This window comes from Triturus cristatus, chromosome 8 (genome assembly GCF_964204655.1).
Source record: "Triturus cristatus chromosome 8, aTriCri1.1, whole genome shotgun sequence".
Classification (NCBI taxonomy): domain Eukaryota; kingdom Metazoa; phylum Chordata; class Amphibia; order Caudata; family Salamandridae; genus Triturus; species Triturus cristatus.
Genome location: NC_140591.1, coordinates 80230833 through 80249316, shown reverse-complemented (window position 1 = coordinate 80249316; position 18484 = coordinate 80230833). Strand labels below are relative to the sequence as shown.

At 46.9% G+C, this 18484-nt stretch overlaps 1 protein-coding gene across 5 annotated transcripts in view; it reads left to right on the top strand.

Moving 5' to 3' along the window:
* NR1I2 (nuclear receptor subfamily 1 group I member 2) overlaps window positions 1–18484 on the top strand; it is a 391730-nt gene that overhangs the window by 367692 nt on the left and 5554 nt on the right. For all 5 annotated transcript variants that reach the window (XM_085621051.1, XM_085621053.1, XM_085621054.1 and 2 more), the window contains one exon: window positions 8931–9036. In XM_085621051.1, the coding sequence (XP_085477177.1) occupies window positions 8931–9036 (106 nt within the window). The remainder of the gene's footprint in view (window positions 1–8930; window positions 9037–18484) is intronic.

Sequence of the window (18484 nt, the reverse complement as noted above, 5' to 3'; positions counted from 1 at the left end):
GCTCTACACAGGAACCACCACCCACTTCCTGAAGAGAATCTAGACAATACATAATTCAGCAGAAAGACTCATTTTCGACCTCCCCAAATGGACGCACCTCACCCCACCTCAGGAAGTTCCGCTGGCTCCCCATCCAGAAAAGATGCCAATTCAAGATGCTGAGACAGCCCTGCATGACTAATGACCAGCATACATCAACCACCGCCTGAACTCCCACCAACCCTCCAGACACCTGCGCTCCGCATCCCTCGTTCACACAGAGGACACTCCTTCTCCTTCCCTTCCGCCAAGTCCTGGAATGACCTACTGCTGCCTCTCCTAACAGCAACCTCCCTCCAGGAATACAGAAATGGACTCAAGGCCTGGCTCTTCGACTGATCCCAGCAAGATTTGTGTCTGGATACACTCACAGGTGATTAGCCGCGCTCAATCCTAGCTGATTGATTCAGTCAGGATGAGCTGAACCCAAGAATAAAATCAGTCGGAATAGATATTGAGAATCCGCAGGAGCCAGTTTGGATGAAATCCTGAAGGACTTTGATCTCTATACCCATTCAGGCAGTAAAGTGCTTATGCAAACTGTATGCATTAAAGAGCGTGCGGTGCTGCTAATTAATACCTATTAGGGGAGGCATGTGCACTTCTACGTCAATACTCATGCCATAATCAAAATATTCAATGGCATACCCATAAAACTTTATTTCCTGGTGATAAACTCGTCTAACCAGTTATAAAGTGCTTATCGTAATACTCCCTCCAAAATGCATCATGCAAACTCAAACCTTGAGTTATTCCTAAGAGGAGTACCATCTTAGTCAATACTTTACCCGATGTATACGTCAAGGTATGGCATGCTTAAAATGCTATGCCGAGTACAGGCAGGACTGGTTATTATTTACCTGGTGCAAGCACAAAAACTAGCTGTATAAAACATAATGTGCTAAACCAGTTGAAGGTAATAAAATGCTTGACATGCTATTTAATGGACCTCCCATGCACAAAAAAGAAATACGCTTATTAAACAGGCAAGAGTCTTGATTAACCAGGCATTCTTGATCCGTTTTGTAAACAAAAACAGTAATTTGACAGTCTATATTCAGTGTTGTATTGATGGGCTTCAAGCACTGTATGCCTACAGGTATGGACCCCAACTTAATCAGAGGCTTCCTGAGGCACTGTGTTTGTGCAGCTAGGAGGTTAGGACAAATACATAAAATGTAGTAACGTTTCCTCAGCCTGACCCCAAAGCTTGCATTTCAGATTTTCTGGTGCTTTGGTTTAGGGTGGCAGCTTTTGCAAAGTTGACAGGACCCCGAAAAGATAGAGTAAAAACGTACAGTCTGTTTTGTCTGTTTTGTCTTTCTGCCTCCATTTCATAAATTGAGAACCCAAAAGCGAATGCCATTGTTTCTGTAATGGATGGCTCCACCTTTCCTTTCAAACTGGTCTTATCCACATGTCTGTCAGATGTGGAGGACCTGAGATTGGAATAAAAGATCTAAAAATGAAATATTGCCTGGCTTGGGTCAGGTTGGATGATCTCCTCTATGTATGCCCCGAAATCGTGAATATCTGTAGGAATTATTAGAAGAGAAGTCCCTATATAGGATACTAGGTCTCACGTTGTGTGTATTGTGGTTGCATCGGGTGCATCACAAGTGGCATGAGGAGTTGAAAACGGACATCGGGAAAGCAGCATTTCAGACACTAGCTTTGCGTGAGAAATTTGCTTCAGGTTGGTCAAAGGTTGTAATGGTAAGGTCCCAAAACAGGTCACTTTTTCAAGCAGCATAGGAATGACCATAGGTCATTGCTGAATTTTGTTATCCGAATTAGAACATTGGAATGTTGAGCGTGCCACTGAAGATGATGCAGGGCTTATAATGGCTGGTGGAAATCTGGATCATCAACATTCCAATGTTTGCCCTTGTTCCCAGTTACTGTTGTGAACAAAGGCCTCACAGAGCCCGAGGAGATTTCAGCCCCCTAGGGCTCCATGAGACCTTTGTTTTCTATTTAGAACATTCTACCCTCTAGGGACAGAATGTTCTTATAGCCTTATAGCCCTCTAAAGCGGGTTATACCGGCCATTACAGAGCGGGCCTTTAATGGCCAGGATAGCCCACTTTGGTTCATGGCCTTTAACAGCCAGCATAGTCGTCAGCAGAGGGTTAAAAGGCAATACTAAGTGCCCAGTGCACATACAACAGTAGTGTATATGTCAGTAAATGCTTGTGAACAATCACTGGTTCCTAAGATCACAATAAAAACCTTGCAGAAGCTCTGTGTAGGCGATGGCCATATCCTGGCTGTCTCAACTGTCAGACGTACAACATACAAACATTCCCATCTCAAGTAACATTGGAGTCTGAAAACAAACATACATACGTCCATTATTTGTGAACATCATAGAAAACACAGCAACTATGTCTGTTTGGCATAGCCCATGATATGGGAGTCACAATTATAATACTTTAAGTGGCGTGTGCATGGAGCGCGACTGTCACGAGTGTGATCTCTTGTCGCAGCTCGTGACTGTCTCACTCTGTGTCTAGTGGGACCTCGTTCTTTGCCCTGTGGCATCTTTTGAATGTTTGGAAGCTTTGGGAGTTATGCATTGTTGGGCCGTTGAGGCATTCTTGTACTGACCCTGGAACTGACCACCTGCAATAAATCTTCCTGCAAGCAGAGCGCCTCTTTGCATTGGTATTTCTTGACAGTGTTTTTGTAGAGAAAGCATTCCCCAGGAAATTGTCACAGACAATGGACCTCAGTTTGTTAGCAAGGAAATGGATTTGTTTTTTGAGAAGTGTGGTATTATCCATAGGAAGATAGCTGTTTTTCATCCTGAGGCCAATGGCCAAGTGGAGCGCTTTAACCGTGTTGTCAAGGCGGCCATTCAGTTATCAGTTAAGGGTGGTTTAAATTGGCGTAACGCTCTACAATCTATGTTATTAGCCTACAGGACTTCACCCAATTCTGTCACCTTAGTTAGTCCTGAGAGGACTTAGACCAAGCACCAAATTAGCTCCTTGGTGGTTTAAAAAAAAACATGGGTGAAAACCAAAATGTTTCTTGTGTAGATTGTGAATTAGTTCCAAACAGATTTGATGTTTACAAAAAGAGAATGAAAGAAGTCATGGAGAGAAAATTAGGTAGCGTGAGTAAACAAAGAGTAGCAATTGGTGATTTAATACGCATTAAAAAAAAAAAGGGGGGAGTTTGTAAGTGCTCTTCCATTTGGTCGGCTCCTAAGAGTTACTGCCATTTTTAGAAATGCTGTCAGAGTTGAGGGTGGGAGTGTTTGGAATCTCAACAGATTATCTCTGTTTAAGGGTGCAACAATTACACATGAAGATTCCAATAGCAATGTGTTTTTTGATGTCGGGTCCAGTGATGATCTGGGAAACCACAAATCTCCCCTCACTAACCACGAAATTACTTCCACCAGAGTTGCGCGTGATCATCTCCTTCCTGCCAGATTCAAGGATTTTATCATGAAGTAATGTGTTTTCTTCCTTCCTTTGAAATTTACATACACATTTACATAGTTTTTTTTTTTTTAAGATGGGTAGGTGTCGTGTGTATGGAACTTCAGAATTGTGATCTCTCGTCGCAGCTCGTGACTGTCTCGCTCTGTGTCTAGTAGGATCTCGTTCTTTGCCCTGTGGCATCTTTTGAATGTATGGAAGCTTTGGGAGTTATGCATTGTTGGGCCGTTGAGGCATTCTCGTACTGATCCTGGAACTGACAACATGCAATAAATCATCCTGCAAGCAGAGCGCCTCTTTGCATTCGTATTTCTTGAGGATTTATCTTTCCTACATTAAACATACATGGTTACATTGAAATAGGAAATCAGATACACTTGATTGTAAGTTAATGTAAAAATAACACATTAACAAAGTTGGCGTAGGCTGAGCTCGTGGACTTTGTAATCCTAACCGTCACACTTACCCCTAAAACACATCAACAGAGCTTGGACAGTGCCACACATCCAGACAAGACTGGGTCGAAAAGCAGAATGGATGCTTGTATAGCAAAGCAATTACTGTCAACTGAAAATATTGATCATAGTCCTGAATCTAAAACCGCAAAACCAATTATTGTATTCAATACATTTGTAGGAAGCATATTCCAGCGCCTGTGAAGCCAGAGAGGGAGCAGGAGAGACTGGGGCATTGAGGAGCTAAATCATGAGAAAACCGTGGGCTCAGGCCAAGTGGTAAAATGCACAGCAGTTAAGACCATCACTAACTCAGGGTGGTGGCAGAGAAGAGAGGACATCCTGTGTTATGAAGCTGTGAGGTTTGCGATGCCGCAGCAGCTACCATGTTACTGGGCTACAGAGACGGCACACCACTGGAGCACTGAGTCATAAATGTTGTTGGCAGGCACCAACCTATATCTACAATCCTTCTCAACGAGTTATGGGTTCCCCTTCACCCACCTCACCTAAAGCAGACCATGGACCCCAGACCTGTGGCTTTAAAGGCAGGGGTACCACCAGGATTACTCGGCCATCCCTCCCCACTGATCATATCTTTTTGTGGGGGTGGGGGGAGGAGTGAAGCTTGTGCAGAGGGGAAAGCTCCCGACACTCCAGAGAGAAAGTCGCCATTGGTGCATGTGTGCAGATGTTTGTGTCCTCATGAGCACCAACGGTGAGAGAGGAGATGCATAAGTGAAAAGTTTAGAAATCTTGCAGTATTTAGTGTCATAAACCTCTGAAAATGCTGTATAATAACCCGTAAGCCCATGAAGATAATATGAGGGAGGGCTCTGAAAAGTATGTCTAGGTCTGAGCAAACACAAACCATGAAGAACCCCCTTTCACAGCTGTGGGGCAATAAGGGTGCACCAGGAAGCAATCGGATATTGGGACATGTCACCTGGTATACAACGTATTGAGTCACTGAATGTGTGTATTTGTCGTGCTCCCAGAAAAATAGACGATCTTGAATAGACACAAAAAAAATACTCATTGAGCACTCTGGGGAGATGGAGCTTTGGAAATAAATGATCTCACAATAAAACATCCGCAAAATTCTGGTGGCTTCCTCACCCCTTCTCTAGGTCTGTAGGGCCAGAAACTGTAGAATTGAAAAGCAAACGGACCACTGGGACTGTAATGACTAGAAAGTAGGGCTGGGTCTCACAGCACCATATCCCAGGCATCCTTCCAGTAACTTCCCTTTCATATCTTAACAGAAAAAGGGTATGAAAGACCTTCCAACTGAGAACAGGAGTCTTGGGAAGGTTGGGCGGAAGCTAGGGAAAAGCGGAAGACTTAAAATCATAAAGTTGGCGTGAATGCTGTTCACTACAAGCTTCATGGACTCGGGCCTTGACCCTCACCCTATGGGTTCTACAATACAGTTCTATGGTTTGGACGGACAGGTGTTTCTGTACCGTCCTGGGTTTGGTAGTTGGGTAATTGTACTTACTGTTAAGCGTGGTCACTATCTTGTAGTTCTGGGTGTCACCATATCACAGCACCACATCACAGGTCCCAACCTGGAGGCTCCAGCTGGATGGGTGGGAAGACCAGGCCTTTTACCAAACCCTCTGACACCATAACCCATTACGAGCTGAAAACAGTAATACAGCCTCTGCCTTTCTTGCAGAATGGGTTGCTCTTAAAACTGTGTGTATGCAATGCCCCTGAACCACTCTTATTGGGGCTCATGGCACGATGCACCGAGCAATGATCCTACTAGAAGTCTCCTTACACTGCCTGGAAAAGCCCACTGTGGGGGATGAGCATGCTCGGGACAACCTATTCACGGCACTGATTAAATCCTTGCGCTGCTTAGATTAGAAGGCATATCCTGCAAGGCATGCATGGATGCAAACAAGTTGGATTTTGCTTGGGTGTGGATTCAACAAGATTCTGTCACCACTCCCACAGCTGTCATTTCTTTCCCTGGGTAATATAGCATACTCCCAGAAAGCCATAAACACAGCATTTTTCACCTACTAGCTCTGCTGAAATTCCACGACAGCCTCATGATGCAGTCTTTTTCTACTCAGTCACCCTACCGGTGGTGCCTGCAGTGCATAGACTCCCTAGACTGAGAACGAGAAATCCGTAGCGCCATACCGGACTCTCCAACTTGCAATACTCAGGCGTGCACAGTCTGGCGATTGAATATTATTAGGCCTATGAGGACCTACTGTTCACAAAGTTGGCGAAGTGTACAACTCCACCCTGGATGCCAGAATACAGACACAATTTGTGCGCAAGCTCCTTCTGGTCTCTTTCCCCAAAATGGCCATGTTGGACAACAATTGTAAGACACTAATCCAAATACTAGTTATGAGAAGCATTGTTCGGCCTGGTCCACCCCGACCAAAATGTCTTTACATATGGCAGCTCCACCTTCTTCAATATGCACAGTTAAACAGGCTCCTCAAGGAGGCGCCACTACTTCGGCCCACTTCAGCTTGACTGGTGTTGGTTTTAGAAAAGGCCTTTGATATTCTACACTGGAAATACATGTTCACGATGCTAAGTAGGGTGGGCCTGGGGACAGGTAGGTAGGTGCCCAGACATCTCTTTTGCTTCAGTGAGACCTTGACCTTCTGACTGTGTTGGTGTCTGTCTTGTGCAATTTTCCTGTTGGCTGCTCGTTCTGCCCTGAATCAGCAACTTCGCTTTCATTGTTTTTGCCATCTGTTCTATCTGCCCCAGTCTCTGTTTATCTGCTACTTTTTGTACCCCTTGTTCCTATCAGCTGCTTCTTTTTGCACTCTGTTTTACATCTTGGTCTCTTCAGTCGTTTTTTGCCCTCTGATTTGCTCCTCTGATCATGTTTTCGTGCCTTGCCTCATTCTTGCTCTCCCTAGGGGACTTTCCTGCTCTTGCTGAGCCCATACGCCACCCTATGCACTCCTTCCACTCTCCATGGTCCTACTGGACACAAGTACCAAGAGTGGTTCAGGTCACAGCGGACAACGCAGCAGTCATGCTGCCGGTGTACCAAATGCAAGCCCATCTGCGCCCTGTCTGCACCTTGACCAGACCCCTTTGCTAGGGACCCTGGTCCAAACGCCACCCGCAGCTACACCGCCAACAAGCTCCACCGCTGTCCTCAAGACCTGGCCGCTCAAAAACACCTTTGGGACCTGCAAGCGCCTGGATACCCTACCGAGTGATTAGCCACACTTTATAAATCCTTATTGATTGATTTAGCAACACTCCAAGCCGGCAGCTGAAACAACCCCACCAACGAACTCCTCAACAGTACAAACAACTTCAACATTGGATCACCTCCTGTGCTAATACCCTGCTACCCTAAAAAAAACACCAAATCCAAAAGATCCAGCAAACAAGCTGGCTGGTACAACGCTGACCTCAGAGTCCAACAGTTTGCAATCAACTCGAAAAGAAATAGAGAACCCCCGGCGGAACCACCGCAAGAAACACCTACAAGGGTGCACTTAAACAGTATCACCATCAAGTGAAAGAGACCACGAAAAAGGCCCTGACCCTCAAAATCAAATCTAGCTCCAACTACGTCAAGGAACTTTTTGCCATCGTCAAAGAATTCACCAACCCAACAGCCGCACCCCTACACAAGAACTCTGCAACAACTTCTCTGACTTCATCGCACAAAATTACCAAGATCTACAACAACTTTGAATTCCCAGCTCCCATCTCTCCCCCCACCCCCCATCAACCTTCCCAGCCTGCTAACCTCATCAACCAAAGACTACCAACTGACAGCATGGAACCCTTTATCCATCGAGGACAGTGCAACAATAAGGAAGACAGTCCCCTTAGGGGGGCGTCCACAGGCTCCTGCCCCCACAATATCTACAACCTGGGAAGGGCCACGTTCAACGATGCACTCGCCTACATCAACACCTCCCTGAAGAAAGCCACCTTCCCAGATGGCTGAAAACATGTCAAATTCACCACCCTCCTCAAAAAGCTCTCAGCCAACTCCAACTACTCTGCAACTACCAACCAATCTCGCTGCTCCCCTTCCCAGCCAAAGTCATTGAGAAGACCATTAACTGACAATTCTCTGACCACCTAGAATGCTATAAACCTCTGGAGGACTTACAATAAGAATTCCAAAACAATTCCAAAACAAACAGCCTTCATCACTGCCACAGACGACATACACACCAATTGACTGTAGAGAGACCACCGCCCTCATCCTCCTTGACCTCTCCACCGCTTTTCCACACTATCTCCCACCACACACTCCTCTCCAGACTACACACCGAGAATACAAGATGCAACACTCAAATGGATAGCCTCCTTCCCTTATAGTCAAATTCCTGACCACATGGGGACCCCTGTAATCTTTCAAAGAAAAACTTTCAGATTAAGACACGTCTATCATATGCAATAGATCATTTCAATTTGTCTCCGCAGATATTCAAGAGCTAAAACCTTGTGTTATCTAATCGATCAAACAGGATTTCAAAATTGAGTAGTCGCTATTTATTAGCAATATCAGTCAGAGATGCACATTGAGCTGAATGTTTATTGAAATGTGTATCATATGTTTCTGATGTCACCCTGAAAACATTTTGATGTCTGAGTTCAGGCGAACCGGCCCTCTGTGCTCATAATGTTTCTGTACCTGCAAGACGGGTGTCACTTGGGTGTCCCTTAGGGTTAGCAAGGGAATTAGTTCCCAAGCTTCTGCATGAGACCACTGTGATGTAACTGATCTGACGACTGACCTTCAGAGATCGAGGATGCCTTTAGCTTTTGATAGCTTTGTCCTGTAGTGCTTGTATATGCCATCAGTCACTGTTCATTAACCGCGTTAGGTGTGTTGGAAAAGTTTATACAAACTAATCGGCAAACCTCATCAGTCACCGTTTTAAAAAGTGTAAATAACCTCACCATTAGAAGAACTCTGTAGTATATGCTCTTATCTTACCATAGGTGTTTCTTTACCTTGTAGATCGCACTGGTGTCAAACATAGTGAGAGGATTGACCAATTGCAGGAAATGTGTGCTCTGGCGCTGAAATCCTATATCGACACCAGACGTCCCCTGCATGAGAAGAAGTGAGTATGAATGGACTCTTACATGGTAATCTGGTTGGTCCTTAATCTTCAGTGTTTTGAAAAGAGAATAGTCTCCATTCCCTGCAACGGAACTGTTACCCTGTATATAGATATAAATTACAGCTCTGCTGTTTACGAACGATGAACCTTTTAATATAAAAAATAACTGTCTTTAAATCTAGAAACGTTATCAGGGCTCTGAAAAGTTGTTCATCCCACCAAACACAACAGAGTAGTCTCATTAATTTGAGCATTTTAGTGCTGCTCAAAGTAAGGCTCTCAAACATGGCAGAAACGTTCAGTAAACTATACATGCCATATATCCCATTGGACCAGGAATGTGTCAGGAGGATGTGTTAGGGTGGAAAAGTCCTCTGCATGGTGAAGACCTGTACCCCTGCTCTGAGTGTCAAACTGTACTGTTGTCTGGATCCATAATGCTGATTTTTTTGTTGTCATAGGTGAACATAGATCATGCGTGAGCACCATGACATTGGCCTGTCTCACAGATTGCAGTCTTGTTGGACCCGAGGGGGCGCCCAAAGCACTGCCCTCACAGTGATGGAAGGCTACTGCCTTCACCAGCAATTGAGCAGCATGAGAGCCATTGTGGCAGGGTACCGTGTAGTGATCCGTAGTAATGAACAGGACCTTTTTACCCCGTGTCACTGGAGTGAGGTCTACAGGTTCACTCACCTTTTTCTTTTTAAAAGGTCTGCTGCTGTGTGCTTCACTCACCCTTAGCCTACATCAGGTAAGATGTCAAGTGTTGTGCAGCACATGAGTAGTGACTCTGTGTAGGTTGTATGTGTGCCTGGGAAGAGTACAGTACAAGGAGGGAGCAGTAGTGTGCAGTGCATGTGTGATTAGTACATGTACTGGGAGTATGTATGCCTGAGAGCAATAGAATGCACAGGAGATGTAGTGCTGTGCTTGTACAGCAAATTTATGTTCTTGGGTGTATGTGTGCTTCATTGAAGTACAATGCATGAAGGGGGGGGGGGGAAGTGTTGTGCAGCTTTCACATAGTGAGTGTATGTTGGCAGTGTGTTTTTTGTAGAGAGCACATCCTGGTTGAAGTTAGAAAAGCTTCAGTGCTGAACACTGCACGCAGATTGAGTGTGTGTACTGAATACACGTGTGCATATATGGGTAAAATGCATGTGGGTAACATTGCTGGACCCAAAGTATGCTATGAATATGCACTGAGTGAATGTGCCTGCAATGGTACAATGTATGGAGGACCCTGGGTTACATTTTGGGAAGATGACGCCTGCCTGGTGAAGACATGAGGAGGAGTCATTCCCCCAGACATGTTTGTGTATTGCTGCATTCCTGTGAGCTGGGTGGGACACACTGGAGGGAAAAGGAAGAGACTCCCTTTAGTCTTCAGAAGACTGCCCTGTGATTCAGTGATGGATCACGAGGGAGGGGGCCTGGGCACATCTCAGGAAGTTAGATGAAGCTGATAAGAGAATCATAAAGAGTAAGGGTGGGGGTCTGGGATTAACCTTTTGATTTACCTATCACTGTTGCTGGCATCCAGGTGTCCACTCTGGTCATTCCCATGAATTTTGTTGTGGACAATCTGCTTAGGAGCCGTGCCTGCTGTGTCAGACCTCTTTCATGAAGGGAGATGAAAAGGAGAAGTGCCCACTTCAAAAGAAGCAGAACCCTAACATAAAACTTCCAAGACCCAGACCCTAAATCACATTTGGTGTCTGGAAAAGGGGAGATTTAGTCTCCAAAAATGTAATTGTCCAAGCAGCCAGACGGGCTGTGTGAGAAGGGGAAGCTCAGCAAGACTTCTGCCTGTGACCTGGACTGGAGACCAAGGCCTGCTAGTTTGCCTGCTGGGTGAGGGGACATCACCCAGGAAAACCAAGACCACTTGCCCTGGAGCACTAGTGTATGCCAGCTTGGCAAGACCAATTTGTCCTGTGAGGAAGGGGGGAGCGTTGGAGGGAGCGAGGCACCGCGGGGAGCCCTACAGTGAGTATTTGTGCGAGCTGTGAGAATTTGGTTGTGCACCAGTCTGGTCACATAGTGTTTTCTGTGCCCCCTTTCGACCCCTGTATGCCAGGAGAGGGCTGCTATTGACTGAATCAAGTATAGAGCAATGTGTGGAGGGTGCCTAGCCCACACAGCCTCATTGCGGGGACCCGGTGTGCCTGAGGGGGCCACCGATAAACTTGTATGACCAACATGTCGAGACTCATAAACACCTGAGCAGAGACCCCGTATGCCAGGAGGGGCTGCCATGGTGTGTCCGATTGCACCTGGGGAATCTATGTTGTGTTCCGAAGATATCACGGCAACCCCATGTGCCACGAAGGGGCTGCCGGAACCAAATCATTAAAATCTTTGGCCTGTCACCCAAGAATGGAGTGAGGATGTGATCGACTGGTTTAGCCGCACCAAAGGATCTGCCTTGACTGACCTCCGTGGACAAGGAGTGCATGGAGTAGGATGAAACGCCCTCGCTGGACTCCAGTTGGGAACAAGAGGACTGAATTTTCCTCCGTTGGGGAGAACTTGACTTACCGCATTACTGAGAGCTGCTCTGATCACTCCGGAGAGCAGCCATGCCACTACAGAAAGTGAGCCTGTGCACGCATGACGCTGACACGTGTAGCGCTAGCAGACCAACTTCTCCAAGCCGGCTGTGCTCCTGCAAGGGCCTGCTCTGAGGGCACCCGCTTTAACACCAAATGCTTCTGTGCTGCAGGAGTGGTTAAGACTTGAACTAGGGCCTTTAGGGCCCTGGGGATTCGCTGCTGATGGTGCTGCGGCACATAGACACTTTTGACTAAAATGCTGAAGAGTCCAAAAGAACTCTTGAGTGTGGCCTAATAGTTTGCATTACCTGATTTGGCCACCAGTGAATGGGAAATAACCCTGAACACCTTGCACCAAGGAGGGTGGGATAGGGATTCGTCTTACAACTACTAGAGCCCTGACCTCAAGGTGGATTGTGTTGTTGCATTTGAATGTCGCATCTCTTTGCATGTGTAGAGTGATAAATAAACTACAACTTTTTCTAATAAAAGCAAGTATTTGACTGGACATTGATTTATTGTTTGTACTAGTTGCACTTTGACTTGTGAGTCATGTTCACTGACCTGTATCTACATTCCTCCTCCCTCCCGAGGGAGCCTTGACTGCTCAACCACAGCTACCGCTGAGAACTAAGTGCAGAAGAGGTACCTGGCTCAGTTGAGCAGGATCCATAGTAGGTCGGGCCCTGGGATATCCAGAGTAAAAGTCCTCATCCACCATGGTTGGGCCGAGTAACCTCTACATGCTCCGTGGCCCTCTGAAAGGGAACTGACCATGTGCATGAGGAAGGTATTTTCCAGTCATGCGTCATTCATTAATACTTATAACCCAAGAATATCTCTACCAACATACAGAATCTAGGTACCGTTTTTTCAAAAAGAGAAATTTCTTTCAATATATATATTTTTTTTAAGAGATGCCTATTAAAAAAAAAAAAAAAAAAAAAGCATTTTCCATTTTCAGTTTTCTCATGGGCCCACTTAGAAGTATATTATCAAGCAACTGCTCAGAAGAACCCTTTTCATATCTTATTTTAAAAGGTAAAGTACAGGATTTTGTACTTTGTGAGCGGTGGCCAAACTAAAGAAATGTGGCATTGCCTCTTTAAGACAGTAGGGCTGCCCCTTGCTTCTATGGTGCATTACAGTGTTACTTTGTTAGCCACTTCGCTCTCTGCGGGGGCTGGGTTCTTGAACGCCAGGCTTTGGCCCTTTCAATTCTAAAACATATTTTCTGAAGCAGTTCTTCCTTCAGTTGAACTATTATTGAGCATCTCTGTACCCTGTCATGACAAACATTTTTGTGATGTTTCTCTTCAGAACAGCATGTCATTTATTTATTATTCACTATCTCGGCCCTCTAAATTCCCCAACACTGGTGTGTATGAAACTGATATGCCTTTTTGTATTGCTTGATTTGTCTGTAGTTAAGTTGCTGAGGTGTAGCATCAGTTTAGCAGACCTCTTAATGGAGGCTGAAGTGTGGAGAGGTCATTCATAATAATCTAAGTAGGGTTGGTATATACATCAAGTATTCCTTTGGCTTAAAGCACTGCCAACCAACAAAGAGCCATAGGGGAGGTCCTGGCCTGCACCTTGGTCCCTCTTAGGATCTGCTCTCTTATCTTCAGAGGTCTGTCAGTACAGAGACACCATTGCTCTATTTGACAAAGAGCTTCAGTGTCGAGAACATCGCAGGAACTTGTGCTTTTTTCGCTGTTGGTATCTACGTTGAGCGCTTCTTTCTCATAGTCCAGGGTAGGATGCTGCAGCCCACAGAGAACCATGAAAACACCTCATAACTTCCAATCATGTTCCAATTCTTGCAGGAGGTCTTCGTGATAAAGAAACCGGATAAACCTCCCCCAGCTGCACCAAAGAGAGCAATAGAGTTTAGAGCCCTCAGACTAGGCATCTCATCCCAGAAACGAAAGAAGACCTGAGGATTTCTGGTCCTGACGGATGTCTTGCTTAAGGGGACAAATCAACCTGTGGCCCTCAATGGCCTAGGAGTAAAGGGTAGGCCACGGAGCGGAGACCCTAGTATCATTCAGTGGCCTAGATGGAGCAGATGCTGCCGGAAGTCTCCTTTTAACGAGAATGGACGTAGCGCAATCTGTAAGATTGGTTGGGTGGGTGGGAGCTGCACATTTTCCAACTATCATGCTGGCATATCATATTAAGATATGAGAAGCAAAGAATGAGGGGGAGCTTAAGAGTCAGGGGGGAGAACTGTAGATTGCTTGGGGTATTTAAAACACAATATTTTGCAGAATAAGCAATGCTTTCTAAGACCCTCAAAACAGAGCAAAAGTGCATGTGTTTGTGTTTTTTTTATGTGTATGTAAAACTTCCAGGTGAAATCCAACAGATACCGCACCATACCGGACTAAAAGTGCCTGTGCCGAACTACTTATTTGATAATACATTTATTAGAGTGATGTCCTATTCCAATCACCCTCCTGAAGCTATACCCCTCTTAATGAGACAGCAGGAAGCTCAACATAGTGACTTTTGACTCAGAGGTGCAGACTTCCATGTTTTGTACAGACTTCTCATGCCACATATAAAGAACTTTGTCCTTTGGATTCTTAGACCACTCAGCTGACCATGGAAGTTTTTGTAAGTCCTGGCCCAGGAAACCTTACAAATGTATACTGAAGAAAAATGTATGGCTTCTGATCAAGAACCCTTGTTTTTGCCAAGCAGGTCTCCATGAGATTAATTAATCTCAGCGATCCTGTAAAAGGCGGGTTAGAAGTAGTTTCAAATACTGACTCTTACCTTAAGACTGTCCAGGTCAAGCAGTCCACATACCTTCTGCCCAGAGACAAATGACATGATTTTAAAGAGCTTGTAAACAAAGATATTTTCTTTCTGACTAAGTACTGCAGACAAGAATGCGTCTGAACTGTCCACCACAAATTTCCAGGGACCCGCAGTCCTGGCTTCACCCATCTAAACTCCAGAATGATGCATAAGAAAAGGTGCAAGAGCCTCATTTTTCAGTACTTTCTGATGCGACCCAGAAGGTGAAGGACTAATCGTTACCCTGAAGGGTGTCAGTTGAAGAATCAATTCTCTTGAATTGGTTCTAAACTGCTGGATATTTAAAACATCTACAGGCATAAACATAAGCACCAGCCTGGATCAGATTTTATTGTTAACTAGGATTACAAGTAAGTAGTATTTCTTTATCGTCTAAATCTTAGCTACGACAAATAAGAGGCCTACAAATTTTGCTGTGTTTTTTCCTGTAGAATCAACAAAGACTGCTTGTTTTTCTGAATTTATCAGCTCGAGAGCAAGTTCAGTGTTCAACCTCTGTTTGGAGTTTGGTCATCTCTCAACAAAACTTGAACATGGCACCAGTACAAAGCTCCTGTTAATTTGAAATACATCTTACCACTGGTTAAAAAAGGTGAACGAGTTGCCTCTGACACTCCTGAGTAGGTCTGAAAGAAACACATTAGTGATAGATTCCTTACCTTAGAATAACCCCCAGGTGTCAGACTGGATCCGGCAAGTTTTCATCAGCAGTACACCTGCTCGTCGGAAGGTGGCGTCGTGCAGCTCCAAGTCCATCGTTGGCATTGTGGTCGCCGAGATGACGTCGCGGCAGCTACTTAGACTCCGCCCTCATGCGCAGACATCAGTTCTTTTCTTTTTCCGCGCCAGCAAGCGCAGATCCGGAGAGAGCGGTACCCCCAGTGACTTTATGACTGAGTTTTTTCAAGGCTTTCTGTCTCTATTTTTCGAGGCGTTAGACTCCTGGTGCAGTAGGGATGTCCGGCTTCAAGTCCTGTCGGAACTGTCATTGCATGATGTTGATGACGGACCAGCACAGCGTGTGTCTTTACTGCCTGGAGCGGTGGACGTGGTGTCCCCTTACAAAACATCTGTCAGGCAGCTACGTGGGCCTCATTGCATGCTTTTACTAAGCATTATTGCCTGGACAGCCAAGTCCGGAGAGGCGGCTTCTTTGGCCGTTCTGTTCTCCAGGACTGTGTCTTTACTGCCTGGAGCGCGACCACGACCCCAAGTCGTGCTCCGACTGCCGGGCCATGGTTCCGAAGACTTTGCGGGAGCGGTCCCGAAAGTTGCTTGAAGTCTGGCAGTTGGCTCTGCGCTGCTCAAGGTTCCGGTCCTGTGGGAGGTCGAGGGACCAGTCGCGGAGCCACCACCACCGTTCGTCAGGATATTCAGGCTCTGATTCCGATCTTTCAGTCTCTATCCTGGATTTCGGTCAGGATGACCCTGAAGCTGCTGGGCCTCATGGCCTCTTGCATCCAGCTGGTCGATCAGGATCGAAGTCTTTGCACTCGGGGTCAGGTAAGACTAAGCATTCCAAGAAGTCGAAGAAGCGCTTTCCCTCTCAGACTCCCCACCCCTCCCCCCTCCACCCCCTCTGGCGCACCATCACCTCCCCCACTGGCGCACCATCACTTCGGACAGGTGGGTTTTACAAATAGTCCGAAGGGGCTACTCCCTCCCCTTCAAGACTACCCCTCCAGCCATGCCACCCCAGCACCACCGCTTGTCGGGGGATCACTTGGCACTTCAACAGGAAGTCGCTGCCCTCTTGGCCAAGGGGGCCATCGAGCGCGTTCCTGGGCCAGAAGTAGGACGTGGTTGTTGTTCCCACTACTTTCTGGTGCCCAAGAAGGACAATGGCCTGCGTCCAATCTTGGACCTCAGGGACGTCGATCTACTTCCTCCTGAAGGAGAAGTTCAAGATGTTAACTCTGGTCTTATCTGCCCTCTACCCTGGAGACTGGATGGTAGGACCTGCAGGACGCATATTTCCATATTCCCGTCCTGCCGGCCCACCGGCGTTACCTGCGGTTTATGGTAGGCCACGAGCACTTTCAGTTTACCGTGCTCCCCTTTTGGCCTTACCAGTGCACCTCAGGTGTTCACAAGTGATTGCGGTGGTCGCAGCTCATCTACGAAAATCAGGGGTTCCAGTCTTCCCCTATCTCGACGACTGGCTGTTGAAGGCGGGATCGCGCCGGACAGTCGTCTCCCACCTTCAGACTATGGCCGACCTCCTGCATTTGCTAGGGTTCTCCATCAATGTGCAGAAGTTGCACCTGAGTCCCTCTCAGAAGCTCTTCATTGGTGCGGTTCTGGATACGACGCACTTTTGGGTCTATTCTCCCGAACGATGAGTCCAGGATATTCAGGCTCTAATTCCGATCTTTCAGTCTCTATCCTGGGTTTCGGGCAGGATGACCCTGAAGCTGCTGGGCCTCATGGCTTCCTGCATCCAGCTGGTCGATCATACCAGATGGCATATGCGGGCTCTGCAGTGGGACCTGTAGTTCCAGTGGGCGCAGCATCAGGGGCACCTGTCCGATTACGTCCAGATCTCGGAGGGCACTGCACAACAGTTGCAGTGGTGGCACACAAACCAGCATTGGGTCAATGGCAGATCAATGGCAGATCCCTCTCCCTTCCCAAACCGGAGCACACAGTGGTGACGGATGTGTCCCTCCTGGGATGGGGCGGCCACATGGGAGAGGCGGAGATTAGAGGCCTCTGGTCTCCGGCGGAGTCCAGGCTCCATATCAACCTTCTGAAGTTCCAGGCGATCCGACTTGCACTGAAGGCATTCCTTCTCTCTGTAAAGGGGAGAGTAGTGCAGTTGTTCACAGACAACACCACTGCCATGTGGTACTGCAACAAACGGGGTGGGGTTGTGCACCCTATGTCAGGAGGCTCTGCGCCTCTGGACATGGCTGGAACATCAGGGCATTTCCCCGGTGGTTCAACACCTGGTAGGTTCACTGAATGCCTGGGCGGACAAACTCAGCTGCAGGTGCATGATGGATCACGAATGGCGTCTTCACTCGGAGGTGGCGCAAGGTCTCTTTCAACAGTGGGGAGAGCCTTAGTTAGATCTATTCGCCACCGAAGAGAACGCGCAATGTCAGCAGTTCTGCGCGCTGGAATTTCCAAGGCGGCACTCGCTAGGCGACGCTTTTCGCCGCGAGTGGAGTTGTGGTCTGTTGTACACCTATCCGCCTAAACCACTTCTGCCAAGAGTGTTGAAGACCAGGCCCAAGTCATTCTTGTGGCTCCGGACTGGACTCGAAGAGTTTGGTATCCCAAGTTACTCTGTATGACCATCGATCCCCCGATCCGACTGCCTGTTCGGGATGATCTTCTGTCGCAACAGCAGGGGACGGTCCTCCACCCGAACCTGTCCAGTCTCCACCTCTTTGCGTGGAGATTGAGCGGCGGCAGTTGATTCCTTTCAACTTGCCTCCTGAAGTCTATGATGTCATTCTGGCAGCCAGGCGTCCCTCCACTAAGTTGGTATACTCCTGCAGGTGGAACAAATTTGTGGCATGGTGCACAGCAAATGCTGTGGATCCCCTTTCTGCCCCTCTTTCAGAAGTCCTTTTGTTCCTTCTTTCTTTGGCCCAGCAGGGCTCTGCTCTGTGCACTGTCACGGGCTACCTTTCTGCTATTTCAGCCTTTCTCAGGCTTCCTGATCAGCCCTCTCTTTTCAAGTCCCATGTTGTAAATAGATTCCTCAAAGGCATTACTCATCTTTTCCCTCCTATTCCCTTCGTAATGCCACAATGGGACTTGAACCTGGTTCTCACATATTTAATGTGCGCTCCATTTGAGCCTCTTCACAACTGTCTTCTTCGTTTGTTAACTTTGAAGACTACTTTCCTGGTTGCCTTCACCTCTACTAAGGAGAGTGAGTGAGCTCCAGGCTCTTTCTTGTAAATCTCCTTTTCTGTCTGTCCAACCGGATAAGGTTGTGCTCAGGACACGTCCATTCTTTCTGCTAAAGGTTGTCACTGCCTTTAACATCGGGCAGACCATCACTTTGCCAACCTTCTTTCCGCCTCCTTCCAGAGAGGAAGGGAGGC